The sequence below is a fragment of the Suillus fuscotomentosus genome (genome assembly GCF_016647785.1).
Source record: "Suillus fuscotomentosus strain FC203 chromosome Unknown F5891scaffold_26, whole genome shotgun sequence".
Lineage (NCBI taxonomy): Eukaryota > Fungi > Basidiomycota > Agaricomycetes > Boletales > Suillaceae > Suillus > Suillus fuscotomentosus.
In genome coordinates this window covers 276,739-298,857 of record NW_024539538.1, presented here as the reverse complement: position 1 = coordinate 298,857, position 22,119 = coordinate 276,739, and the positions used below count along the sequence as shown (strand labels likewise).

The 22,119-nt window shown below is 48.1% G+C and overlaps 7 protein-coding genes across 7 annotated transcripts; 5 read left to right on the top strand and 2 right to left on the bottom strand.

Annotated features, from left to right (window-relative positions):
- Positions 1-652: 652 nt before the first annotated feature.
- On the bottom strand, positions 653-2,924 carry F5891DRAFT_298736 (uncharacterized protein). Its single transcript, XM_041371246.1, has 4 exons — positions 2,502-2,924; positions 1,847-2,437; positions 719-1,752; positions 653-669 (listed from the first exon to the last, which is right to left on the bottom strand). Exons 1-3 carry the CDS (start codon positions 2,715-2,717, stop codon positions 886-888), a joined length of 1,674 nt encoding a protein of 557 aa, XP_041226147.1. The 5' UTR covers positions 2,718-2,924; the 3' UTR covers positions 653-669; positions 719-885.
- Positions 2,925-3,084: 160 nt separating this feature from the next.
- Positions 3,085-6,433, top strand: F5891DRAFT_298567 (uncharacterized protein). The gene is made up of 6 exons (XM_041371245.1): positions 3,085-3,382; positions 3,446-3,683; positions 3,752-3,891; positions 3,959-4,202; positions 4,256-5,180; positions 5,229-6,433. The coding sequence occupies exons 1-6, from the start codon at positions 3,166-3,168 to the stop codon at positions 6,264-6,266; spliced, it is 2,802 nt and encodes a 933-aa protein (XP_041226146.1). The 5' UTR covers positions 3,085-3,165; the 3' UTR covers positions 6,267-6,433.
- A 64-nt stretch (positions 6,434-6,497) lies between these two features.
- F5891DRAFT_1032665 (Vps53-like protein) lies at positions 6,498-10,098 on the bottom strand. The gene is made up of 18 exons (XM_041361672.1): positions 9,819-10,098; positions 9,625-9,770; positions 9,424-9,574; positions 9,306-9,376; positions 9,130-9,257; positions 8,779-9,081; positions 8,604-8,724; positions 8,440-8,546; positions 8,133-8,386; positions 8,054-8,081; positions 7,889-8,000; positions 7,754-7,836; positions 7,480-7,704; positions 7,360-7,429; positions 7,234-7,304; positions 7,109-7,178; positions 6,988-7,059; positions 6,498-6,929 (listed from the first exon to the last, which is right to left on the bottom strand). The coding sequence occupies exons 1-18, from the start codon at positions 9,988-9,990 to the stop codon at positions 6,546-6,548; spliced, it is 2,568 nt and encodes an 855-aa protein (XP_041226145.1). The 5' UTR covers positions 9,991-10,098; the 3' UTR covers positions 6,498-6,545.
- Positions 10,099-10,119: 21 nt separating this feature from the next.
- Positions 10,120-11,153, top strand: F5891DRAFT_1032650 (yippee zinc-binding/DNA-binding /Mis18, centromere assembly-domain-containing protein). The gene is made up of 5 exons (XM_041361671.1): positions 10,120-10,267; positions 10,335-10,390; positions 10,454-10,510; positions 10,564-10,667; positions 10,716-11,153. The coding sequence occupies exons 1-5, from the start codon at positions 10,166-10,168 to the stop codon at positions 10,775-10,777; spliced, it is 381 nt and encodes a 126-aa protein (XP_041226144.1). The 5' UTR covers positions 10,120-10,165; the 3' UTR covers positions 10,778-11,153.
- Positions 10,889-12,416, top strand: F5891DRAFT_298760 (uncharacterized protein). Its single transcript, XM_041371247.1, has 3 exons — positions 10,889-11,395; positions 11,475-12,309; positions 12,369-12,416. Exons 1-2 carry the CDS (start codon positions 10,981-10,983, stop codon positions 11,966-11,968), a joined length of 909 nt encoding a protein of 302 aa, XP_041226143.1. The 5' UTR covers positions 10,889-10,980; the 3' UTR covers positions 11,969-12,309; positions 12,369-12,416.
- A 4,150-nt stretch (positions 12,417-16,566) lies between these two features.
- F5891DRAFT_1145525 (Mg-transporting ATPase) lies at positions 16,567-20,633 on the top strand. Its single transcript, XM_041365007.1, has 14 exons — positions 16,567-16,829; positions 16,884-16,921; positions 16,983-17,187; positions 17,250-17,492; positions 17,539-17,693; positions 17,749-18,080; positions 18,138-18,257; positions 18,312-19,061; positions 19,118-19,581; positions 19,632-19,702; positions 19,762-19,855; positions 19,908-20,033; positions 20,085-20,169; positions 20,228-20,633. The coding sequence occupies exons 3-14, from the start codon at positions 16,991-16,993 to the stop codon at positions 20,486-20,488; spliced, it is 2,898 nt and encodes a 965-aa protein (XP_041226142.1). The 5' UTR covers positions 16,567-16,829; positions 16,884-16,921; positions 16,983-16,990; the 3' UTR covers positions 20,489-20,633.
- A 149-nt stretch (positions 20,634-20,782) lies between these two features.
- F5891DRAFT_1032632 (uncharacterized protein) lies at positions 20,783-22,014 on the top strand. The gene is made up of 4 exons (XM_041361670.1): positions 20,783-21,114; positions 21,162-21,351; positions 21,405-21,622; positions 21,680-22,014. The coding sequence occupies exons 1-4, from the start codon at positions 20,841-20,843 to the stop codon at positions 21,904-21,906; spliced, it is 909 nt and encodes a 302-aa protein (XP_041226141.1). The 5' UTR covers positions 20,783-20,840; the 3' UTR covers positions 21,907-22,014.
- Positions 22,015-22,119: the final 105 nt, after the last annotated feature.

Genomic DNA, 22,119 nt, shown 5'->3' with positions numbered 1-22,119 from the left:
AAGGTCTTATGACACTTTTCTCATTCCCGGAGTCACTGACTCACTGCTGTACTATCACCTGATCCCCAATGCACCAATCGAGTCATGTACAACGCACGTCGGAGCTTACAACTCTATACATATTTCGTTCGGAACAGCTGGAGAACAAGTAGTAGCATGTGTTCAATCAGGCTACCAAAGATTTAAGATCGACGCTGCGGAGCCCTCCTGGGATGAAATTTTTGTGCAAGTGTACCCAATTTTTGGACACCAAGTCAAGATCCACCTAGATCCCATCGACCTATCAACATAAGAGCTTCAACATATATAATACACCATTCTGAATCTATTCCAGGTTGACTGCAGGTGTTTCTAGAACGAACAGCACCAACGTGACAAGACAGGGTAAATCACGCCTGGTTGAGTCTCCGCTTTGTCATTGCATTCGGCAGAATCGGCAGACACCAGTATCTGTTCCTTTGAAGACCTTCCTGTAGCTATAGCATCAGTTGGAGTTGCAGCAAATCATGATCATTCAGCGTATGCTGATCTTTATTGCTAGGTATTTTAAATTTGATTTTGAGCTGTCCGTGGGGTTGTTGAACGGTGTAGGACTCATTCGCGAGCGCCATCGGACTTTGAATATCATCACATTGGCCGAGGACCGAGGTGCCCAGCGTGACAGCGTGACTAATTGATTGTAGTTGCCTTTTATGGAAACTGTTGCGGGAGATCTTACTGGTTGGGTTTGTTACATAACTGAAGCCAACCATCTCATAGTGGCGTCTTTGTGCTTCTTGCCGCCACTAATCAATGATGCGGCTGTAGTATATGGTCCTGTCTCCAAGTCATCGCCTCATGTATAAGTACTGTTATAGAACATGTTTCCTCTAGGGCGATGATAAGTCATACTTCGGCAAGTATGTGTACCAATATATCTTTGACTGTTGCCCGCTCCCAAACGGTATCTGGATCATGTACGTCAATGGGCCCCTCTTCCCAGCCTGAATTCATCCCTTTTGGTATGACTCCCCATCGACTTACAGCCCCGCAAACTGCGCTGCTCAGAATTTCATCCACAGGCGAGTCCCTTACCCTGACACGATGTGACACCACTCTCGGAAAAATCCTCGCCACATCCGCCTCTGACACATCCAGTTCTAGCGGTTCTTCATGTTCGATGTGTGCACTCCGTGTGCTGCGGCGAGTATGCACGCTAGTCACGTCAGGTACATCGTATGGCAGTGCGGAGCCATCTATAAGCGCTTCAAAGCTCTGGGTGTTCGTGCTCGACCGGGGATACCCGCGTTCGGTACTGTCTTCATCAGTGCGCTCTGGATCATTGATCGATGCTTCCTGAATTAACTCTGCCCCTGTTTGATCGACTCCGAGCACCCGAGACGCCCGCGTGAGGATCTCCGCGTCTAGACGTGCACGCGCAGTGAGCATCATGGCGTCAAGTGCACCAAAATGCCGCGTGGCAGTAAATAAATCTGCGAGGTATATTTCTAGCGGCGGGCGCATGCGAACTTCGGTGGTACATAGGCTCTTTAGCCTTGCCAAGAACGTGGCAGGTATTATTGGCGTGGAGTTGTTCGGTGGAGGAGGGGTCGGCGGGCCTGACATAGCCATGTTAGGGAATGGATACCCTGGTATTGAGGGCGAGGATAGGGCTGTGGATGGTGTTGACGTGCGGTGAGGTTGATAATTATGCATTGCAGCTCGTGTGGATAGCTGAACATTGATAGGTGTACTCATAGCAAACCAGTCGAGCTGGAACATATAAGATGACACATGACACCGTATAGAAGGTACATACCAGGCTGTTATATATAGGTGGTCTCTCATGTGGATCTAAACGACATACATAGACCATGATAAAATCGTCTGGCAGATCAAGCTGCAATTCTGATTCGATTTCTGAGTGGTTATCCGACACGACGAGTTTCTTCTCTGCAAGAGTCCGTAAGACAGCACGCTGCGCAGGTAAACTAGCATGCTCTAATCCAGAGACGACAATTGCAGATGGTATCTTAAGCATATCTGAGTTGACATGCGATGTACGACGGCGATGGATCGCCACATTGCCACTAGAACCAATATTGGGTACGGAGGATTCAGTGTGGAGGCTCAGGCGAGTTGACATCCGTCGGGTGTCTGTGAACGGTCCGCCATCAGCACTGGCAGTCAGATCATCAGAGGCCAGTTGCGAGGTATGCTGAATGGGTCGCGTAACATCACTTGAAAATGACATAGACATCGGAAAAGAAGACTTCCTGCTGTGCACTGTCACGGATGAACGATGGTGCCTGTGCTGGGGTGACACCGAGCCATCGGCGGCGATGACAGGTGGGGGTGGGATAAAGAGAGATCGCAGAAATTTAGCAGGTGTCTGAGATTTAGCATCGGCATGACATCGAAATTTGTGGGTGATGTAACCGAAGACAGATGTGAGCGACTTAAGGCATGGGTTATTATTGAAAATTGAGATATTGCTGGTTTAAAAGATACAGCATGCTCACGATAGTCGCAAGTCTGGATACAAGACCAATGTCCTCTTCGCGGGTCCGCAGGATGATATTTCTATCCCCTGAAACGATACAAAGAAGTAAAACCTGGATGATGATTGGCTCAAGTGGCAGACCGGGAGCAGCAGCACGTATATGGGCAAGCAAAGAGGGCAGGAACAATGTGGAACCAGGATATGGCAGATTGTCAGGATCAATGATTGTCACCATCAGAGACACAAGCCTGAGCGCGCTGCGACGTGTACGGATAACGTGTTTAAAAGACACAGGATTATGGGTAAGCCCACCGGAAGACTCGGAAGGTCAAGTGACTTTTTAAAAGTAGTTAACGTTGATATGGTGATTTAGACTCTAAACTGCTCCAGGCAGGTAAAGCTCTCGGCTGGCATGATAATTGAGACTACCACCCGAGTCATCATTTTTTTTAAATAGTAAGGCCCGTCCGGTTTTCATGAGACAGTTGAACGTCGAACGTTAACTCGCCCGGCGTTTGAGGTACAATTTGCAAACCGATTGAATGGTCACCGAGCCTGTCATCATTGCAATTGCCTGTTGTCCCTCAGCGCCATTTTCCTCTTAAAACAGGCTCTCTTCGCACACCTAACTTCCCTTTCCGTCTTTCCTCATCGTAGCTCTGTCATCCATATCGATCATATGAATGGCAGGTAGCATATCCCAGTTCTACGTTGAGGATGATTCACCAGAGATTGTCTACTACCCGTTCGTAGACACGAGCCTCAGCCCAAATGTTTCTGCAGGCTGGGAGCAGTTTTACTCGGTTTCAGGTGTTGCATCTTCTCCGGGTCAGGGTGGTGAAGGATATAGCGCACACATTACCAGCCTCAATGAGGCAAGCTTTATGATTGAATGGAACGGTAAGCACAGCTCTCGCCAATCAACATCAAAACCATAAATCAGGTTGCTCATCGTTTACCCAGGCACTGGTATTGATCTCCTGGGGAGTGTTCGAAATGCATCTTACCAAATAACCTTGGACGGAATCGACATCTCTCCCAATACATCTGACCCGGAATCCATCCTTGCTTCCCTTCACGATTTAACCAACACGAATCACACAATGCTGTTAACGACTCTCACGAACCAAACGATTTCAGACTCATATGTATTTTTCGACAAGGCTCTCATCACCTATACAGCCCCCCCTGGCATTGTCAAGTGAGCTCATTCCGCGATAGCCAGGGCGCTGATCTACGCTCTTAGCGTGCTGATAATATTATTTTCAGCTCAACGGCTAACTCGACGACCATCGATGACGATAACGACGTTACATTTGTGGGTAGATGGAGTTATGTGACTGACAGCTCGGGAAATTCTATGCATATCTCCAACACTGCCGGTGACCATGCTCAGACCACATTCATAGGCACGTGTTACTTCTATTATTCGTTAGTTATGTTGAACTTATATTGTTCCTGATTCGATTTCCGAAGGATCGGCCTTAACTGTCTACGGCCTCGTGTCTTCGTATTCTGGAAATTATTCTGTCACACTCGATAACATCACCACTAGCTTCTCAGCTTTATCCTCTTATAATAATTCAAATGCGTTGCTGTTGTTCGCTACCGAATTGTCTCAAGATACCACTCATACAGTCGTCCTCACCAACACTCAGAACACAACATTTGCTATGAAAGTTGGTGGGATGAACGTCACCACCTTCGGCAATGCCACTGTGTGCGCCGTTTTCTTCCACAGACTGTTGTTTCAGATGCTGATCGATTCATTAGAGATACCGCCATCTTGTCCTCATCAAGCAACTCGACTTACGCCGGGACCATTGCCGCTATTGTACTCGGTGCTGTTCTGGTGATCCTCATCGCAGGTATCCTCATGTACTGGCTATTTGTTGTTCGCGCGCGCGCTCGTTGCAGGCGGAAATTGAGCCACTCGCGCTCCAAGAAAATGGTGGACCCAGAACATGTCATTGACATCAGCCCTCCAGGCGAAGAAGAGACCGAAGTGGCAAGCTTAAGTACCAGTAAAGGGTATGGATTCGGACTTGGCCTGCAACGCACCTTCCCCTTTGTCCGCAAAACGAAAAACGGGGGCAGCAGCAGCGGCCACATTGACAATACGCGCTCGCGTTCCGTGTCCCACGTTGCAATTTCACCTGAGGAGCGAGACTTCGACAAGCGCTTCTCGACCAACACCCTCACCATGGAGTTCACTGCCTTGGGTTTTCCGCCGGAATCTGAGAAACTAGCGCCAGGCTGGTGCAATCCTATCGCACGCACGTCGTTTGGTTCCATGGGAAAAGGACACACGCGAGTAGGAAGCCACAGATTGGCGCTTCCGGAACTGTGTGCGGAAGGGGTGGGCGTAGACGACGTGTACGATGATGACGATGCAGATGCCAAGACCCTTACGTCACGGCAAGATGAAACGCTTGCCGCAACGCTTTCTCTTAGCCCGCGAACATCGGAAGCGCCAGGCGTCTTCGTTCCCGCTGTACGCTCAATTGCGGAGATTGAGTGCGCGATAACGGAGAATGATGACGGGGAGTCCTCCGTGCCATCTCGGCCTGTCTCACGGTTTCTGGAAGTGAGAGAGACCACCCCGTTCAGGGTAGACATTGGAGCTATTCTCGGTCAGCTCAGGGGACGTCAGGACTCACGACGGACGAGTGTGAGCGGGAATAGTAGTTGGTCTCGGGTTTGTGCCAGACTCTACCGAAAAGCTCACAGAGATGACGGGAAGCAGAGCGTCCACGAGGACAAGTCTGAGAACCCCAGCCCTGAGTCGGTCCCGGTCGTTATGCTCCAATCAGGATCGGGATCAGAGCCGCCTCCAAGCGAGGACGCGCCTGCCTCAGGCACTTACTCCTTCCTCGACTTTAGTTCGTCGTATTCATCATCACGTCGGCAATCGAAGTCCACCACGCTAAACTCAGCCGCAGCCGAAGTGGGGCACAGCGGAGTCCGTACCCCATGGAGCGATAGCACGTCCATACGGATGGTGCGCATCGAACGCGATAAACCTGAGGACGCAATGCATTCCGCACCCGATGCACCTTCTACTGTGTCTCAGGGATCTCACAACGAAAGTCCTTCCGATAAATCTAATGCTCATTCTTCGCCGTCTGGACATGCTACACACACTACTCACGGATCCTCGTTTCCCTTCCCTATTACTATTCCGCCTTCAACGCACATGCCGCACCCCTTTAATATCGACTACCAGCGCGAAAGCGAGCACGTGGAACTTCAGTCTTTCTCACCTCCTCGTCCACCATCACCTCCTGTACCCCGGCAAGCGCAGGCTACAGAACCTCGACATTCAGGTCTCCCATCAGATGCAAACTCTCCCACTTCTCCCACAGAGAGTGTACCCTTCTCCGTATCCGACGTCCATTTCCGACATAGTCACTCCGATTACACTGACATTGACTCACGGAGAGAAAGCGCAGCCTCCACCCTACCTCCACATCCGCCTCTCCCTAGCCCGCAGCCAAACACTCCACCGCCGTACATTGTGCAGCGTGTACTTGGAATGACGCCCGTTACTCCACAGTTTCCTGCGACTCGTCTTGCGGCAGGTCCTGCAAGCCATACATCATCAATAATTGCGGAGCGGGTATTCCGACCTGGAACATCCCCTCTTGGATCTTCCCCCAGAGCTCCTTATCGGGTGGGCTCGTTGATTGGTCCTAGACCTCGGCCTTCGACATCTGGATCACCACACTTGCGACTACCTTTACAAGGCTCATGGAGCCGTGACAAAAGAAGCAACGATCAGTAATAGGCTGCCATCTTTCCCGAGATAACTTCAATGATGACGATTTCTTGAACGATATATCTCATGCTTCTTTCATTTACCCATTGATTTCTGGAGATACCCCATTTTGCACTGATTACGCTCTGGCCTCACAAACCGATCTCGTTGTCACTTCCTTTGGGTTATCATTCACGCATTTGTACCCTACTACTGCCATTTTTTTTTCACAATTGCATTTTTTGTTTTCCGTGGTGATGAGCATATTTCCGCCGGACTAAGTACAAAGTGTTGGAAGTTAGGAAGTCACGAAGTTGGTAAGGTCTCCGATCGCCGCAAACCGAAAGTGACAAATCGCCTGATGTCAAAGACTTCTCGCTTCTGTCCCGGTTCCAGCCCTCTGGAAGTACTTCCATCGGTGCTTGATCCCGTGGGCGGTCCACTCAAGGGCGGAGACCCAAGTGATCCAAATATACTGTCCGATCCAATGCCCGGTGTGGTTGACAGCGGAAGGGTGACTCGGCTAGAGCCCGGACTACCGAATGTCGCACCGAGTGTCAAGGGGGGATCCATATCGAGGGCAGAAAGAAATGATGTACTGTCGAGATCCGTCTTAGTGCTCGTAATGGTGAGGAATGAATCAAGAAGGCTGTTCTGTCCGGTCTTCGGTGTACCTTTCAAATCGAGTATCTAGTAATTGCACAGCATTAATGAACGAAATGCAGCCAAAACATGAAGGTGGTCTAACCTTTTGAAAATTTGAAAATGAAGCATCGCCAATGAGAAGAGTATAGTTCAGAATGAAACCTTCCGGAGGGTCCTGACAGTTCTGTAAGTGACGGAACGTGCATGAGAGAAAAGGTAGTTACCACTGGTGTCACAATGACCTTGAGCAGAGCCTCGAGCCTCGTTGTGCTTTTCGTAAGGCTGCGGGTATATCTATGCAACAAATTTATGAGCTAACCTTTCTCAAGATACCGGGTGCCATTCTTACCCCTGCGTTACTACTGCTTCTCCTGGCAGTCGTATTAGGATAGATTTGACAACACCCAGGTCGATCAGTAACTGCGATATTTTGGATTAGGTCAAAGAAGAGCAAATCAATCAACTACCAACGTACTTGCTCTCCACCAATTTCTCTCAAAGGTCGGCTCTTCACTGCTGCATTGGTAAATTTCGTCAAGACAAGACTGATGGCCAATTATTAGCATTTCTCCCTACATGGAGTGACAAGACCAACCTGCATGCCTTGTCGAAGAAATTCCTCAGGTACTTCTTCTGTTCAATTAACGGCTTTATAATATCGCAAAAGCTCTCGACAGCCCGGGCAAGATCATCCACATATGAAGACTGTCCAGTGACCTGGTTCAGCTTCTCCCACGACATACGGGACATCGTGGTGAAAGCACCCTCACAAGCGGCCTCCAATTCTCGTAGAAGAGTCATGATAGAGACGGAAATAACGCTGGCTTCGCATTAGCGACCAGAGATGGACAACAAAATAACAGGGATACATCATGAACAAGTCACGTTCTGCTTGCAGCGTCACTCTCTCTTTGAAGTCGTCTTGGATCTTCTCTTTGATGTTCTCCTCAAGCTACATCCGGGCAACAGTCAATAAAAGCTTCACACCGCTGCGGTGGACTGACCTCCAGAGCCGTAGTTTGACAGTAGTCCGCTGTATTGATAAACAGGGCAGCCTGTTGCAAATCCGCAATATCAAAACGCGAGTCCATAGACCTCCGTGTTTGAGGTGTCGGCCTGCGGATGTGTCAGATGCTTGATGCAGCAGTCTTTAGCTACACGTCACAAACCGCTTTGACTGTGGTGCAAGGATGTCCTCTACATCATACATCAGAGATAAGACTGTAATAGATACCCTGGTTATCTCACCAGCATATCTGCGCAGCCACTTCTTGTGTACCATACACAAATCAAACAGTGTCTGTCCTGTCGATAACTTGGCGCATTGCTCAAGACTCTGGCCATAAAAGTAAAACAGTTCTGTTGACGAAGAGAGTACCGTCTGCGGGGTATCCGCATCCGCATCTGTAGAGACAGAATCACGCGGAGTGGTATCAAGGGATGTTCGTGGTTTTGCCTTCGAGCCCGGTGCTCGATGAGTGGCAAGCATGTCAGCAAGAGCTCTAGTAATCGGCAGATATGGTAAATATAGACATTAGGAGAAGCAAGTACAGACTTGTCTTGAGCATCAACAAAGACACCAAGATGTGGTTCAAAGGCAGATGACATCGACTGAATGGTCGCTGAAGACGAAGGTGAACTTGCTTCCAATATCTCATTGAGCTGTTCAAGTATCTATCGTTAACGAGGGAGTAATAGGTGAGTTCGAGATTGACATACTGGCGTTAACCATTTCTTTGCCATGGATGACTCGAATTCGGTTGTCTGCCGTAGGGCTTCGAGCAGTGCTTTGATTGTCAAAGAGGAGCCTGCTTTAGACAGCAATGCTACAATATCATCTCTGAGGAGATAAAGATATCAATTAGAAGTGCATCATATCTATGGCGTGACAAACCTTGTGATAGCCACGAATTTCGTGAAAAGTGCCCATCCAACCTTCCACTCTGAAGGAAATAGGCGACCCAACTCCAACTCATGCGTTCCAAGCACACGTCTAAACCAGGCGTACCTCCGGCTGATGTTGTCTAGATGACCTGCTTCGTCTGTGGCACGGAAGATGCGCCGATATTCCTTGAGCTCAAGTGTAACGTAACGATCAATCAAATGTCTCCGAACGTCGTGGCCTAAAACATCAGCGACGGCACAAGCATCTATGATTTGAGCAGGTTTTGAGGGTTTAGCAGGGTCCTGGAGGTAGCTAAACAGATTCACGATTCAAGAATCTGCAGACTGGAAAATAACTTACAACACGTCGAACTCTGCTTCGAGTTGAGTGCGAATCTCACCCTGAATTTGTTGTACCCGTCTCCAGACCTGGTTAATGCGATGGACGGATGTATAAGGTTTAAAAGAAGCAGATATCTGCTTCACAGCCTACGGACGAGTCAAGAGGTTGCTGCAAAATGAGAAACGGAAACGAACTGCAAGAGTCTGCGAAACTTCTCCGTATCTCTTCTCTTTCGCTTGGTCTTCCAATTGTGTCAGAGCATTTACTGTGAAAGATTAACGGGATTTGCGACGGCAATGCCAAGGAACATACCCAACATCTGCAGGCGTTTGAGTGTCGTCATACTGAGGATGAGGTTCTTCTTTGCCAGGTCGAGAGCCTGAATATCCTTCGTGATATCGCGCACAACAGCCTCAGATTCCGTCGCCTTCTCCCGAATGCGTGACATTTGCCCAAGGAGGTCCTGTAATAACACTTCAATAAGGACTCTAGTGGTTGGACTGGCAGGCATACCGAAATCATTTCCTGAATCATCTGCATACGGTTTGGATCTTGGTCACGTATCAGCTCTTCCTTGAGTTTATCAATTTCGCCTTGCAAGTCGCGTTCATTTTGAGACAGTCTCGCTTGAACGGTTTCTAGCTGATTCAGTGAGGCCTCTGTACGTTGTTCAGTGGGCACAATTTACACCTCGATATGTGACATACCATCTGGGAAAAGCTGGTTCAGCATATCTAGTGGATTAAACTCATTAGACAGAACATCAAGGGGATCATTCTGGTTCCCTGGATCGAGTTCGAGGATGCGTTGGATTGCGACGACGACCTCTTGAGGAAGTTCAGTATTTTCATGGCGTCCATACGTCGAACGTGTGAACATGCGAGGTATACGATAACCTGCAGAAGAGTTGCTGAGAGCAACTGTTCCACGTAGTGTTAAGGGCAACTAGTAGCCAAATTGATTGCTTCCGATTCAAACAGAGTTTGCCAAATTCAGCGACTTGAACTCCCGTGATATCCTGAACTTTCTTCCTCGAAGATGGTGCTTGACACCAATGACTTCCACCATAAGTCCCAGTAGTGACACCCGCAGCCAGGTTATCTCCACCTACCACGACCATCCCAGATTCATTTGTTTAAGCTGTTCAGCGGTGCTGGTGCGTGATCATTGACATGATGGCGTTGACAAGGCTCCTAAGCCCCACATTCATGATGCATCTTCAGGCATTGCAGGATGAACTTATTAGCAAGTCTTTCTCAGGCAGAGAAGGAAGAGGCTTGTCAGTGACACATCATTCGATTGCATCACCAGAATGAGTGACGTGCTTTTTGCGATGGGCCAGCCTCATGCACTCAGTAACCAATGTGAAATTGGGAAAGAAAGAGGATCGACCACTTCTGTGAGTACGCAACCCTTGCTGTTCGTCCCTTTTGACCATTTCTTGTGTTTTAGCACAGGTGTCCACACCGTAGCTGACATCTTCTGCATGGGGTGCAATGACCGTGTTGGATGGTATTATCATAAGGCAGCCGACTTATCTCAGAAGTATAAGGAAGGCAAGTCCTTGTCCAGATCGTAACTTAATACCATCTTACGTGCTATAGGAAAGTACCTTCTTGAACGCGAGAAGATAGTGAAGGAGAATAACTGGAAATTGGATCAATGAGCTGTGACCCTGCAATCATTCTTGAAACAGGTGGAGTTTGTGTAAATCGCTATACTAACACGATTGTCATGAAAATGTACTCTACATCAAACAGGCATGGCAGGTGGCCCGGTATTGATTGCAGTGTCTTTTGCTGTTTGTGCATGATGACATCAACTCTCTGAACGTGCACATTTCACTGAGCAACGTTGCGGTGACAACAAATGTATGGTCGCACGTCCATTCCCGCATTGCTAGTTCTTTCATGCGAATTCACCCATTCAAATCAACACGACGAAGAGGTAGCCTCAATATATCATGCGTATTCACTATTATTGTTTAGCCAGCTTCAAGCTATCTACGCTTCTACCTGTGGGAAAACATTTTGTCGTGTAGGGCACTATCTTACGCCTCGAAAGTCGCTGAACTCAAAGAGGATCACACGCAAATTGATGCGCTTGGATAGACTTCAGGTATCCACCTCGCCATCATCACAGGCGGACATGTCTCCCAAGGTTATGGCACGGCCTCCACACATAGCATCCTTTCTGCGCCATACTTTCCGATCAGAGTCTAGCGGTCCCACTGCTTCTTTCGAGCTACTTACCACCTTCGCTCTGTCCCTTCGAACACGTCTCAGTAAGTGTTACTGTGAAAAGTCTTGCAGCTATGCAGCCTGGCACGTTGTCATTCACACTGATGCACCACCATGCGATAGCTGTCCTCTGCAGGGCCTCGTATGATGGGCTACGAGGTATCAAAATATTCGATAGCAGCGTCCAGCCCTGCAAATACTCACAGGCAATGTTATTTTCTCTGAGCAGGACTTTGCGGGGTTCCGAAAGGCCTTTTGAGGTGCCCTCGAGGGTGCTTCAGCGGACATCAAGTAGCTTTATAAATGACCCACCAGGATCTCGATATCTGGTCATCCTAACAAGAGATCATGACATTCCGAGCCCAGCGCCCACTGCCAGTGGAAAAAGAACGTATCTTCTTTCATATCTGCACTCATTATATTGCAGACTCCTACCCAAGGCTTTGATCTCTACGAAAATGGTGCCGGTGCAGCCAGAATCCATTCGCCGATACTACAGTGTCGTTGGCGGAAATCGGGCCGGTCTGCAAAATTTGTTGTGCCTGGGCCACGGCATGGAACAGGTGGCAGAACAGGTGTCTGACAAAACTCAAAAGCGGAGACTTCCGGAGATATAATTGATAACAGCAACGAATTCTGCAATAGAGCACAAAACTGAAGCAAGTTGACTCAAGTACTGACTTTATGTCACACACACCATGTGTGACAGTCTGTCTGGCCCAAATAGCAGAGTTGGTGAGACCCAACATGCATCTGGAAGAACTTTCCTTCTCTCAGTGCGCAGAAAGTGGGTCAGTGGCCCACGTCATGCATCATCTTGGCTCATGTTTTTTTTTCACTCGGACTACCAACTTACATCAGGCCGACTTCCAAATAAATAGCTTCATAATCGATATCATATCGTTATGGCCCGGTCATCCGATCAACTGCGTTCATCACAGATTTCGACGAATCACGGGTGAGAGGTGATCAATGATCAAGCCAGCGCCAGCTGACGCCCTAAGCATCCGTCGACAGCGGCTACGGTGACTAACTAGGACCCAGATCAAACATGTGCTAGTGGATGCGACACGGTGGTAAGATAACCGTGACAACGCCGCGGATAGATGTAGAAATGGTCAAATAAGGCCTATTGGAGGTTCATTCATAGTACGTCGCAATTATCTCGCGGTTTGCTCACCGCCGGTAACATCCCTGTAGCCTCTCAAATGAGTTCGGTTATCCGAATTTTCCAGTGATTGTAAGATAATGATAATCGATGTAAACCTTGCGTCAACCTTCCCAAATCATCACCTCGCACGTTGTTTCTCAAAGCACAGGACTGGTAGAGCTCATGGTACCCGCTTATCACTCGGACCTTACTCAGTTTGTGCAATTCCTGACTTGAAGTAACAAAGGTACGGACACGGACTCCTATCGTAGTGCCCTGTTGACATTTCAAAGTAGATTGCCCAACAGGCTGGTAAACACCAGCCTTGAACACATTAATTTCAGGGTCTATGGCAAAGACCTCAACCACCGTGAAATCTAGCTATCCTGGGGCCAAAGTTCATTCAACAGCTGCGTTGGAACGTTGTCCTCTCACTTGCATCAAGTGGTTTTTCCTTCTTATAACTAATGGAACTATTGAGCGCCTCCTCTCGCGTGCTCTCGTATCGTCTTACATGAGTGTGTCTGATACTACCCTTGTGCATAATCTGCACTCTTGCACATCCATGTCTTGACTGTCCTGTGGCCCTCCCGCCCACTCTCATATGAGCTCTCCGGTGCTCCTGTACCCGTCTTATCATGACATTCATTAGTTTATGCATGAAGTAGTTCAACTCCAATGCACCTGTAGATTACTTTGTACCGAGTGACTTGAGCAAACGAAATTTTAAAAAGAAATATTGATACCAGTAGATACCCGTGTTTCGCAGCCTAAAAATTCTTACACAATTCACAGCGCCTTTACAGCTTCAATAGATTGTGATGTTCGAACAAGTCAACAAAGCTACATAACTGGTTGAGGCCAGCCAATTAATAGCAGCATAATGCCACAGCCAATCGCTTATCCTCCGTGCACATTTAAAATGTCAGTTTCCACCTGACCTCGACCGGAGTTATCGCATCTGGAGGACATTCCCTGGCCCCTGGGGCAGCCCTTCCTTATACACCACTTTTTGGCTTCCCTTTCACGTCCGCTACCCTCTCTCTCATGCAGAACTTGCAGTGCTATGATGGAATTCTAATTATGAACCAACTTAATTTCTCGATGACTATCAATAGCTATGTACGAGGCGCTGCAAACCATGCAGAATGTGAGCCTGCAAACTCAAAGGCGTCAACTGACAGGTAACGAGGGAGGGATGTCGACTGCGAATGGGGATCTTAGCATGCCCAATCTTGAAGCGTTGTTCCGGAAAATCAATCAGTGGCGACGGCACAGCTAGACTTCATGGGTAATCTAAGAATCTAAGAAGTAAAGTACAACGGTTTTCGGAAATGTTCGCGCGCTCGCGTGGCTTTCGCGTATTTCGCATGTTTCGCGTATTTCGCCAAAGGCCATGTGGTTTTCGCTTACCTCGCTTAACCTCGATTTGGAAACTCGCGTGGTTTTCATGTATATTTCGAGCGGCGACTCAAACAACGTCACCCATTGGGAATGTTGCGCAACAACATTGGTAACTGTATGTGTACATGGCATTAAATAATGTGTTTGAGCAGGGGGACAACAGGATTTGAGTGTTTTGCCTACTGCAATTATTAGTAGTGACTGTATATGTACATAAATGGAACAACATATGATACAATTACAGACAGGGAGATAACAAATGTGGTGACAGGAGATAAGATTCAAATAAAAAAAGGAGACAAAGACAATGTAGACTCAAAAACCAGAGAATGTGATGACAGGAAAATGGGGAAATGGGAGAACAGGAGACAGGAGATGGGAGACTGAGAGAACAGAGACGGGAGACGGGAGACGGGAGACGGGAGACGGGAGACGGGAGACGGGAGACGGGAGACGGGAGACGGGAGACGGGAGACGGGAGACGGGAGACGGGAGACGGGAGACGGGAGACGGGAGACGGGAGACAGGAGACAGGAGACAGGAGACAGGAGACAGGAGACAGGAGTAGGAAGTAGGGAGTAGGGAGTAGGGAGTAGGGATTAGCATGGGTATACCCCATGGTAACATTTTTTCCAATCACATATATTACCATTTGAAGGCACATGTACAACTTCAAAATTTTATACTGATCCATCACTCCTATGGTAATCAATTTGGAGGTATATTCCCAGGGGTACAGGGGTCTTCAGATCCAAACCCCTACCCCTACCCTCAAGGGTTTCCCATACCCCTGCTGATCCCTAGATGGGAAGCAGGGAAAAATGGGAAAACAAATACATTCAATGATACTGTTACATATTTTGTATTTTTATATTGGTCAAAATCCTGCTCAAAGAACATAGCACTGACTGATTGTATGTAGTACTATGTACTTTTATGTGGTGTGATAGATTGTACTTTGAGTTTTTTTGAAAAGCTGCTCATAAATATATTTCAAAATCATTCAAAATGCACAATTTATTAGGATGCAGCCTGAGGCCAGGAAGCCAAAGGAGGGCGTAGCCCTCCTTGGCTTCCTGTGACGAAGGAACAACACTCATTTTTCTCCCCTGAAGGAGCGCGTAGCGCTCCTTCGATTTGTGCCGAAGGCACAACGGGCGTGAGCTCGTCTAAGAAGTAAAGTAGAACGGTTTCGGGAACTTTCGCGCGCTCGCGTGGTTTGCGCGTATTTCGCGTATTTCGCCAAAGGCCATGTGGTTTTCGCTTACCTCGCTTAACCTCGATTTGGCAGCTCGCGTGGTTTTGTCACGTGTTTTCGAACGCCGACTCAAATAGCGTCGCCCTTTGGGAACTTAGCACGACCTTGGTAACTGTACGTGTACATGGCATTAAATAATGAAAAAATATGTGTTTGAGCAGGGCAAGGGAGATGTGTGATTAGATTTGAGTGTTTTTCCTACTGTAATTGTTATGGTAGTATACATAGAGCAAATAATGGAACAACATATAATACAATGACAGACAGGGGGAAAACAAATATGAGATAAAAGAGATTGGGAGATGAATGACAGAAGGTTATGAAAAAAAAATAAAAAAGGGAGAAAAAGATCACTTAGAAACTCAAAAACTGGAAAATGGGAGGACGGGAAAATGGGAATGGGAAACTGGGAGAACCAGAGAACCAGAGGACAGGAGACGGGAGACGGGAGACGGGAGACGGGAGACAGGAGACGGGAGACAGGAGACGGGAGACGAGAGACGGGAGACGGGAGACGGGAGACGGGAGACGGGAGACGGGAGACGGGAGACGGGAGACGGGAGACGGGAGACGGGAGACGGGAGACGGGAGATGGGAGACGGGAGACAGGAGACAGGAGACAGGAGACAGGAGACAGGAGATGGGAGATGGGAGACAGGAGACAGGATTAGCATGGGTATACCCCAGGGTAACACTTTTTCCAATCACATATATTACCATTTGAAGGCAAATGTACAACTTCAAAATTTTAAACTTATCCATCCCTCCTATGGTAATCAATTTGGGCATATATTCCCAGGGGTACAGGGGTCTTCAGATCCAAACCCCTACCCCTACCCTCAAGGGTTTCCCATACCCCTGCTGATCCCTAGATGGGAGGCAGGGAAAAATGGGAAAATAAATACATTCAATGATACTGTTACATATTTTGTAATTTTATGTTGTGTAGTAGATTGTATTTTTACATTGGTCAAAATCCTGCTCAAAGAACATGGCACTGACTGATCTTATGTACTATGTACTTTATGTGGTGTGATAGATTGTACTTTGAGTTTTTTTGGAAAGCTGCTCATAAATATATTTTAAAATAATTCAAAATGCACGATTTATTAGGATGCAGCCTGAGGCCAGGAAGCCAAAGGAGGGCGTAGCCCTCCTTGGCTTCCTGTGACGAAGGAACAACACTCATTTTCCTCCCCTGAAGGAGCGCGTAGCGCTCCTTCGATTTGTGCTGAAGGCACAACGGGCGTGAGCTCGTAAGAAAGAGCGAGGGCATCCGTTCGTATTAGGGTTGACATGGATGAACAATATTATGTAATCAAAGATTGGTACTGGGGTCCGGGCCTACGCTCAGTTGCCACCTACGCGTTTAATCTCGGATGAATTACTGTGTGTGGCTCCCACGAGACTCTGACTCGCCTTGTGAACAGGGGCAACCTTGACCTGGGTTGACCTGGACATGTTATCACGTTGACAGTGATCAATCTCGTTAATTAACATGCTCAAGTACTCATTGGCTGCGATCAATCAGTCAGATTAATCCTGCAGGGACTATCAGAGATCGGTTGCAGATAAAAATTTATGGCACTCTAGTTCACATATAAAATCGCTCGCTCCTTCTCTAGTTCCTTATACATGGTATCTCGCATCCAACTCCCGCTACATCGTGAGTCTTCTCTTTCACCCGTTCCCTTCAGAGGAATGACCGAAATGTTTCCAGGTCTCCTCGCCGTCAGCAGCTCCAGCTCCAGTAAGAAGGTTTGTGCTAGCTAAATTTTCTGACTCGTTCAGGGTGCTCATCATCCTGTCTACGATGAAGCCTCCGTGATGCCCTTCCTTGCAAACCTCTTCTCCCCTCGCTCCCTTGCAAATTTGGAAAAGCATGGGCCCGACATAGCTACTCCAGACAGCGAAAGTAGCAAGTCACCCGTTTTGCCACAAGCGATCGCGAAGGAAGAGCAGGAGCAGCTTATATGCGCTACACTCAGTCGTTTCGCCCAGGTCCCAGTCTCGGCTATCTTCGTGTATGTTCAACATTGCCACCATCTATCGTTTTGTTTATTTCTTCGCATTCCCTTTTCTTTAGATTGGAACCTGGATGGAACCCTACCGGTCTTACTGATGACCAGGCTTCTGAGATCCTCAAAACTCATGGACCTAACACACCGGTGGCCGAACGTCGTCTCGCCGCCCTGCGCATGTTTTGGGGGGCCATCGTCAATCCGTTCAACATCCTTTTGACCATCCTCGCCATCGTTAACGCTGCAACTGATCAACTCTCCACCTTCGTTGTCATGATGGCAATGGTGGTAGCTTCGACCGGCTTAAGGTTCGCGCACCCTGTCTTTGTTCCGATTGACCTAACGTTGCCCCAGGTATTGGCAAGAATTGAAGTCCACGATTCAAGCAGTCAATTTGATCAAGTCAGTCACGACGAATACTCGCGTTCTTCGTTATCGGAGTTCCGGTCCGGAGGAGGTCGAAATCGATCAGCGGAGTGTGGTTCCAGGTGATATCATAGCCGTCACCAGTACGTAGTACTACATTTATCCTTTTCATCATTTTAACTTTGTGTTCCATAATAGGTGGTGATGTCTTCCCTGGTGATTGTGTTCTCATTACGGCCGAGGCTATCACAATCACACAGGCCTCCCTTACGGGAGAAGTGGTGCCCATCGAGAAAACCGTGCGCCTTGCAGCCCCACGTCCCGGAGAAACCTTTAATTTACTGCACAATGATAACGTTTGTCTTGCGGGCACATCTGTTGTCACAGGCAATGGGCACGCGCTCGTCGTCTCGACCGGCAAGGATACCTACATGGCTTCTATCGCTAGCGAGCTCTCCAAACGACGACCAGAAAACGCTACTCAGATCGGTATCAGGAAAGTCAGTTATGTCTTGATGGCCTTCATGGCGGTGAGTCAACATTTTATCGATTTTGGTGCATTTTCTGGATTTAATTTTTCTGAACAGGTTATGGCCCCGATTGTGCTCATCATCCAGGGTGCTGTTAGTAAGAACTGGAAAGGCGCAGTCATGTTCGCGATCGCCGTTGCAGTCGGCATTACGCCAGAAATGTTGCCGATGATTGTGGTATGTATACATTGCTTTCTGATGCTCTGACTCTCAACGACACTTGTGATGCAGACATCCAACCTTGCGCTGTCCGCTGTTCGTGTGGCGCGCAAAAAAGTCATTGTGAAGCGTTTTGATGCCATCCAGAACCTTGGCGCGGTTCAGATTCTCTGCTCAGACAAGACAGGGACGCTTACCGCTGACCTCGTGCGCATTTCAATGTCCACGACAGGCACGGGAGAGCCCTCACAACTTCCCATCAAGTTGGCTTACATCAATTCCTCACTGCAAACCGGTTCTCGTAGTCCGATCGACCACGCAATCGTTGACTTCGTCGATCAAAGTGAACAGGACATCTTTACAGACATTCCCGGGGACGGCTGGACCAAGCAGGGCGAAGTTCCTTTCGATTCGTCACGCCGCCTCCTGTCGGTCTTAGTTTCGCGACCTGGTGGCGATGGCTCTGAAGGACTCTTAATCACAAAGGGCGCAGTGGAAGAAGTCTTGGACCTGTGCGTGTCAACCTACAACCACCAGCCACCTTCCTCGAATGCCTCGGGACCATTTGCTTTATCCTCCTCAATGACGTCAATTCTCACAGCACACGAGCGGCAAAAGATTCTCGATACTGCCCAGCGTTTGAACGAGGATGGGTTGCGTCTTGTCGCTGTGGCCTGCCGAGAACAGCTTATCAAGCCGTTTATGACCATATCCCCCTCTGACGAGAACGAGCTTACTTTCGTTGGATTCATCGGGCTTCTTGATCCATTGAAACCCGATGCCACCCAAGCAATCAAAGATTTGGCCGCATTGAACGTGCAGGTATGTATTTCCTCCGAGCTTTTCTTTGATGCAATTAATCTTGCGATTCGTAACAGGTTCGAATCCTCACTGGTGATGCTCCTGCAGTGGCTGCAAAGGTGGCTCGCGACCTCGGGCTTATACCATCTCGCGAGCAGTCGTCAACTACGGTGAATGAAAAGGATGTGGAGGCTTCCCCCTCTTCTAACGGCGATGAAGGACTCATTCTCACCGGCGTCCAGCTTGCGGCCCTTGCAGATGATCAGGATGCCTACAAAGATGCCATTGATCGCTGCATCATTTTTGCCAAACTCTCACCTTACCAGAAGCTTGAGGTTGTGAAAGCTCTGCGCGCGGGTCACGGTGGCAGAGCAGTCGCCTTCTTGGGAGATGGCGTCAACGATGCTCTTGCTATACGCGGCGCAGACGTCGGGATCTCGGTAGATTCAGGAACCGAAATTGCGAAAGAGGCGGCAGATGTGATCTTACTTGAGAAGAACCTGGCTGTTGTCGCTGACGGTGTGATGGAGGGGAGGATTACGTGAGTGCATCTGGGGCGAGCTTTTGCGCAGAACGCTGAATGAGACGTAGGCTCATGAACACACTGAAGTACATCAAGATGGCGACCTCTTCCAACTTCGGTAATATATTTTCGCTGTTGGGTATGTGTCCATTCCTGGTCTTTCATACCGATGCACACTGATGCGGCATGTTTTTGAAGTTGCTTCTGCGTGGCTTCCATACCAGCCTATGCTCCCCATACAGATCCTCGTACAGAATTTGTTGTATGATTTCTCTCAGGCATCAATTCCCTGGTATGCATCACCACATCTAGTCGAACATCTGACGCCGAACAGTATATGTTAGGGATAATGTTGACCCCGAGTACTTGGTGGCCCCGAAGACATGGGGAGCGAAATCGATCATTCGTTTCATGGTTTGCATAGGTCCCTTCTCAAGCCCTTTTGATATAATCACATTCTCTATCAACTGGTGAGTAGATCCGTGCGTGATCAACAATCGTCCTTTACCGGGCGGCTCCAGGTTCCACTACGGCATTCGTACGCTCCACAACCCACGCGTTGACCTTGCACAGACGAATTGGTTTCTCGAGGGATCTTTGACACAGGTACGATCTCATTAAAGTTGTACAAATTCGAAATACATACTGATGATAACGGGATAAGCTGTTGATTATTCACTTCTTGCGAACGGGCAAGCTTCCCTTCATCCAGTCCCATGCATCGATCTCGGTCTTTTGCACCACCTTTGGTATCGCTGGTATTGCTATTGCGATCCCATACATACCGAAAATCAACACTGCCCTGCAGTTGACTCCGCCTGATCCCCTGTTCTACGCGTACCTGTTAGGGATGATATCTGGCTATGCTTTGGTCGTGCATATTGCCAAGACGCTTTATCAACTCGCGTTCAAGGAATGGCTTTAGAATATAGGTCGATAATTTGGTAGGGCTAACAGGATTGCGTCGTCGATTTTAATTGTCTGTGTCATCTATGCCAGTTTTTTTCGTTGATTCTAGATTTTTGTGGAATTTGGAGGATATGTTTCAATGCAATTTGTTGTTTCGTTCATCGTGGGGTGTGAAGAACAGCTGAACAATGAACTCAGTGCAAGCTGCAACCATGTACCAAGCTGAAACATGATATCATTCGAGGTAGCTGCAGAAGTGACGATAAATTTAGGAGGTATTTTTCCCAAAATGTTCGTAAAATTTGGTGCAATTTAAAGTTTGCCCGCTACAAGTACTATGCACGCCTCCATCAGCTGAGGACCTAACGATGACGCGGATCACAGATTTTGGTCGAAAGCGCACGCATGTGGAAGCGGGCTTTGAAGAACCAATAGAGCCACAAGCTTCAACGTCCACTCTACCATCCGAAAGCCAACCACACGACAATCAAGTTCCGCCCAAAAAGAAAAGAAAGCGGACGAAAAAACCAAAAGAAAGTGGTGGCGAGGGCGAGGGTAAGGACGAGGCACAGGACGCGGGTGATCCTGGAACAGCGAAAGTCGAGCCCAAGAAGAAACTGAAGGATAAACGGAAACCAAAGAGTAGATCTTTTGCTGCGAGCAGTCAAGCATGTACTGAACGCTTGTAGCTCGACCAGATCCTGCTCAACGTTCCGAATCGAGACGTCAGAAACGAATTGCGGAGAAATATGCAGAGACTACTTGTTTTGCGTGTCGCCAAAAAGGACACACTGCAAGAGACTGTCCTACTATACGTAATGAAGCCGGCGGTAGTGGTGGTGGTGTAGCGAGACAAAGAACTGTTGGAATATGTTATCGGTGCGTCCTCTTTCTACTTCTCGCTTCGACAGCAGGTTAGACAGTTTCGTTAGGTGTGGTTCAAATCAGCATACTCTCTCGCGATGCAACGCCCCAGAAGACCCTCATCATCCTCTTCCATTTGCATCATGTTTTGTGTGTTCTGGTAAGGGTCACTTGGCATCATCTTGTCCACAAAACAAGGACAAGGGTGTTTATCCAAACGGAGGCTGCTGCAAACTCTGTGGCGAAACGTCTCACTTGGCCAAGGATTGCGGATTGAGAAAACAAGGTATGTATTTTGGTACCAATCTACGGTGATCAGTCGAGTAACACGCATGCGATGCAGCTCAATCTGGAACCGCAACTTTCTTTGGGACAGGCCAAGACGCTGGTGCGGACGAAGATGACTTTCACTCATTCAAGCGGCGGAATGCAGATGTAGACAAGGATATAAAGAAAGATGAGAGGGCAAAGAAGAAGGCCGATGTAAAGTTTGCACCGTACACAGGAACGGTGAAAGCCTTTGGTACCCATGTCGGAAACTCTGCGAAGGTGAAGGTCGTTTACTTTTGAGTACTAGGTCCCCTGATAGACCGAATGTCGAGTTTACACTGACTTTGGATTCGTATCTTGTTTTATTCATAAGTTCAGCCACGACTTGGGTTCACATTCTTGCGCAGACTAGATTCTCCTAACTAGGACAAATCGTCACGAGATATACTAGATGCGAAACAGAAGTCGGTAACTTACTCCTCAATGCACCGCATGCAAACGCCGCCCTATGAG

Excerpts from the sequence above, each read along its gene's own strand:
- F5891DRAFT_1032650 (XM_041361671.1), top strand. The coding sequence starts at position 10,166 with ATGACTTCCACCATAAGTCCCAGTAGTGACACCCGCAGCCAGGTTATC. Across the intron at positions 10,391-10,453 it reads GGCAGAGAAGGAAGAGGCTT|CCTCATGCACTCAGTAACCA; the intron begins GTCAGTGACACA and ends GCGATGGGCCAG. Across the intron at positions 10,668-10,715 it reads ATCTCAGAAGTATAAGGAAG|GAAAGTACCTTCTTGAACGC; the intron begins GCAAGTCCTTGT and ends TACGTGCTATAG.
- F5891DRAFT_298760 (XM_041371247.1), top strand. The coding sequence starts at position 10,981 with ATGTATGGTCGCACGTCCATTCCCGCATTGCTAGTTCTTTCATGCGAA. Across the intron at positions 11,396-11,474 it reads GTCCCTTCGAACACGTCTCA|CTGTCCTCTGCAGGGCCTCG; the intron begins GTAAGTGTTACT and ends ACCATGCGATAG.
- F5891DRAFT_298567 (XM_041371245.1), top strand. The coding sequence starts at position 3,166 with ATGGCAGGTAGCATATCCCAGTTCTACGTTGAGGATGATTCACCAGAG. Across the intron at positions 3,383-3,445 it reads CTTTATGATTGAATGGAACG|GCACTGGTATTGATCTCCTG; the intron begins GTAAGCACAGCT and ends TCGTTTACCCAG. Across the intron at positions 5,181-5,228 it reads GGAATAGTAGTTGGTCTCGG|AGCGTCCACGAGGACAAGTC; the intron begins GTTTGTGCCAGA and ends GACGGGAAGCAG.
- F5891DRAFT_1145525 (XM_041365007.1), top strand. The coding sequence starts at position 16,991 with ATGCCCTTCCTTGCAAACCTCTTCTCCCCTCGCTCCCTTGCAAATTTG. Across the intron at positions 20,034-20,084 it reads ATCACATTCTCTATCAACTG|GTTCCACTACGGCATTCGTA; the intron begins GTGAGTAGATCC and ends GGGCGGCTCCAG. Across the intron at positions 20,170-20,227 it reads TCGAGGGATCTTTGACACAG|CTGTTGATTATTCACTTCTT; the intron begins GTACGATCTCAT and ends TAACGGGATAAG.
- F5891DRAFT_1032632 (XM_041361670.1), top strand. The coding sequence starts at position 20,841 with ATGACGCGGATCACAGATTTTGGTCGAAAGCGCACGCATGTGGAAGCG. Across the intron at positions 21,115-21,161 it reads GGATAAACGGAAACCAAAGA|CTCGACCAGATCCTGCTCAA; the intron begins GTAGATCTTTTG and ends GAACGCTTGTAG. Across the intron at positions 21,623-21,679 it reads TTGCGGATTGAGAAAACAAG|CTCAATCTGGAACCGCAACT; the intron begins GTATGTATTTTG and ends CATGCGATGCAG.
- F5891DRAFT_298736 (XM_041371246.1), bottom strand. The coding sequence starts at position 2,717 with ATGGTGACAATCATTGATCCTGACAATCTGCCATATCCTGGTTCCACA. Across the intron at positions 2,438-2,501 it reads TATCCAGACTTGCGACTATC|TCGCTCACATCTGTCTTCGG; the intron begins GTGAGCATGCTG and ends CCATGCCTTAAG. Across the intron at positions 1,753-1,846 it reads ACGATTTTATCATGGTCTAT|CTCGACTGGTTTGCTATGAG; the intron begins GTATGTCGTTTA and ends TATATGTTCCAG.
- F5891DRAFT_1032665 (XM_041361672.1), bottom strand. The coding sequence starts at position 9,990 with ATGTTCACACGTTCGACGTATGGACGCCATGAAAATACTGAACTTCCT. Across the intron at positions 9,258-9,305 it reads AAGTTTCGCAGACTCTTGCA|GCTGTGAAGCAGATATCTGC; the intron begins GTTCGTTTCCGT and ends ACTCGTCCGTAG. Across the intron at positions 7,705-7,753 it reads GAACGTGACTTGTTCATGAT|CGTTATTTCCGTCTCTATCA; the intron begins GTATCCCTGTTA and ends ATGCGAAGCCAG.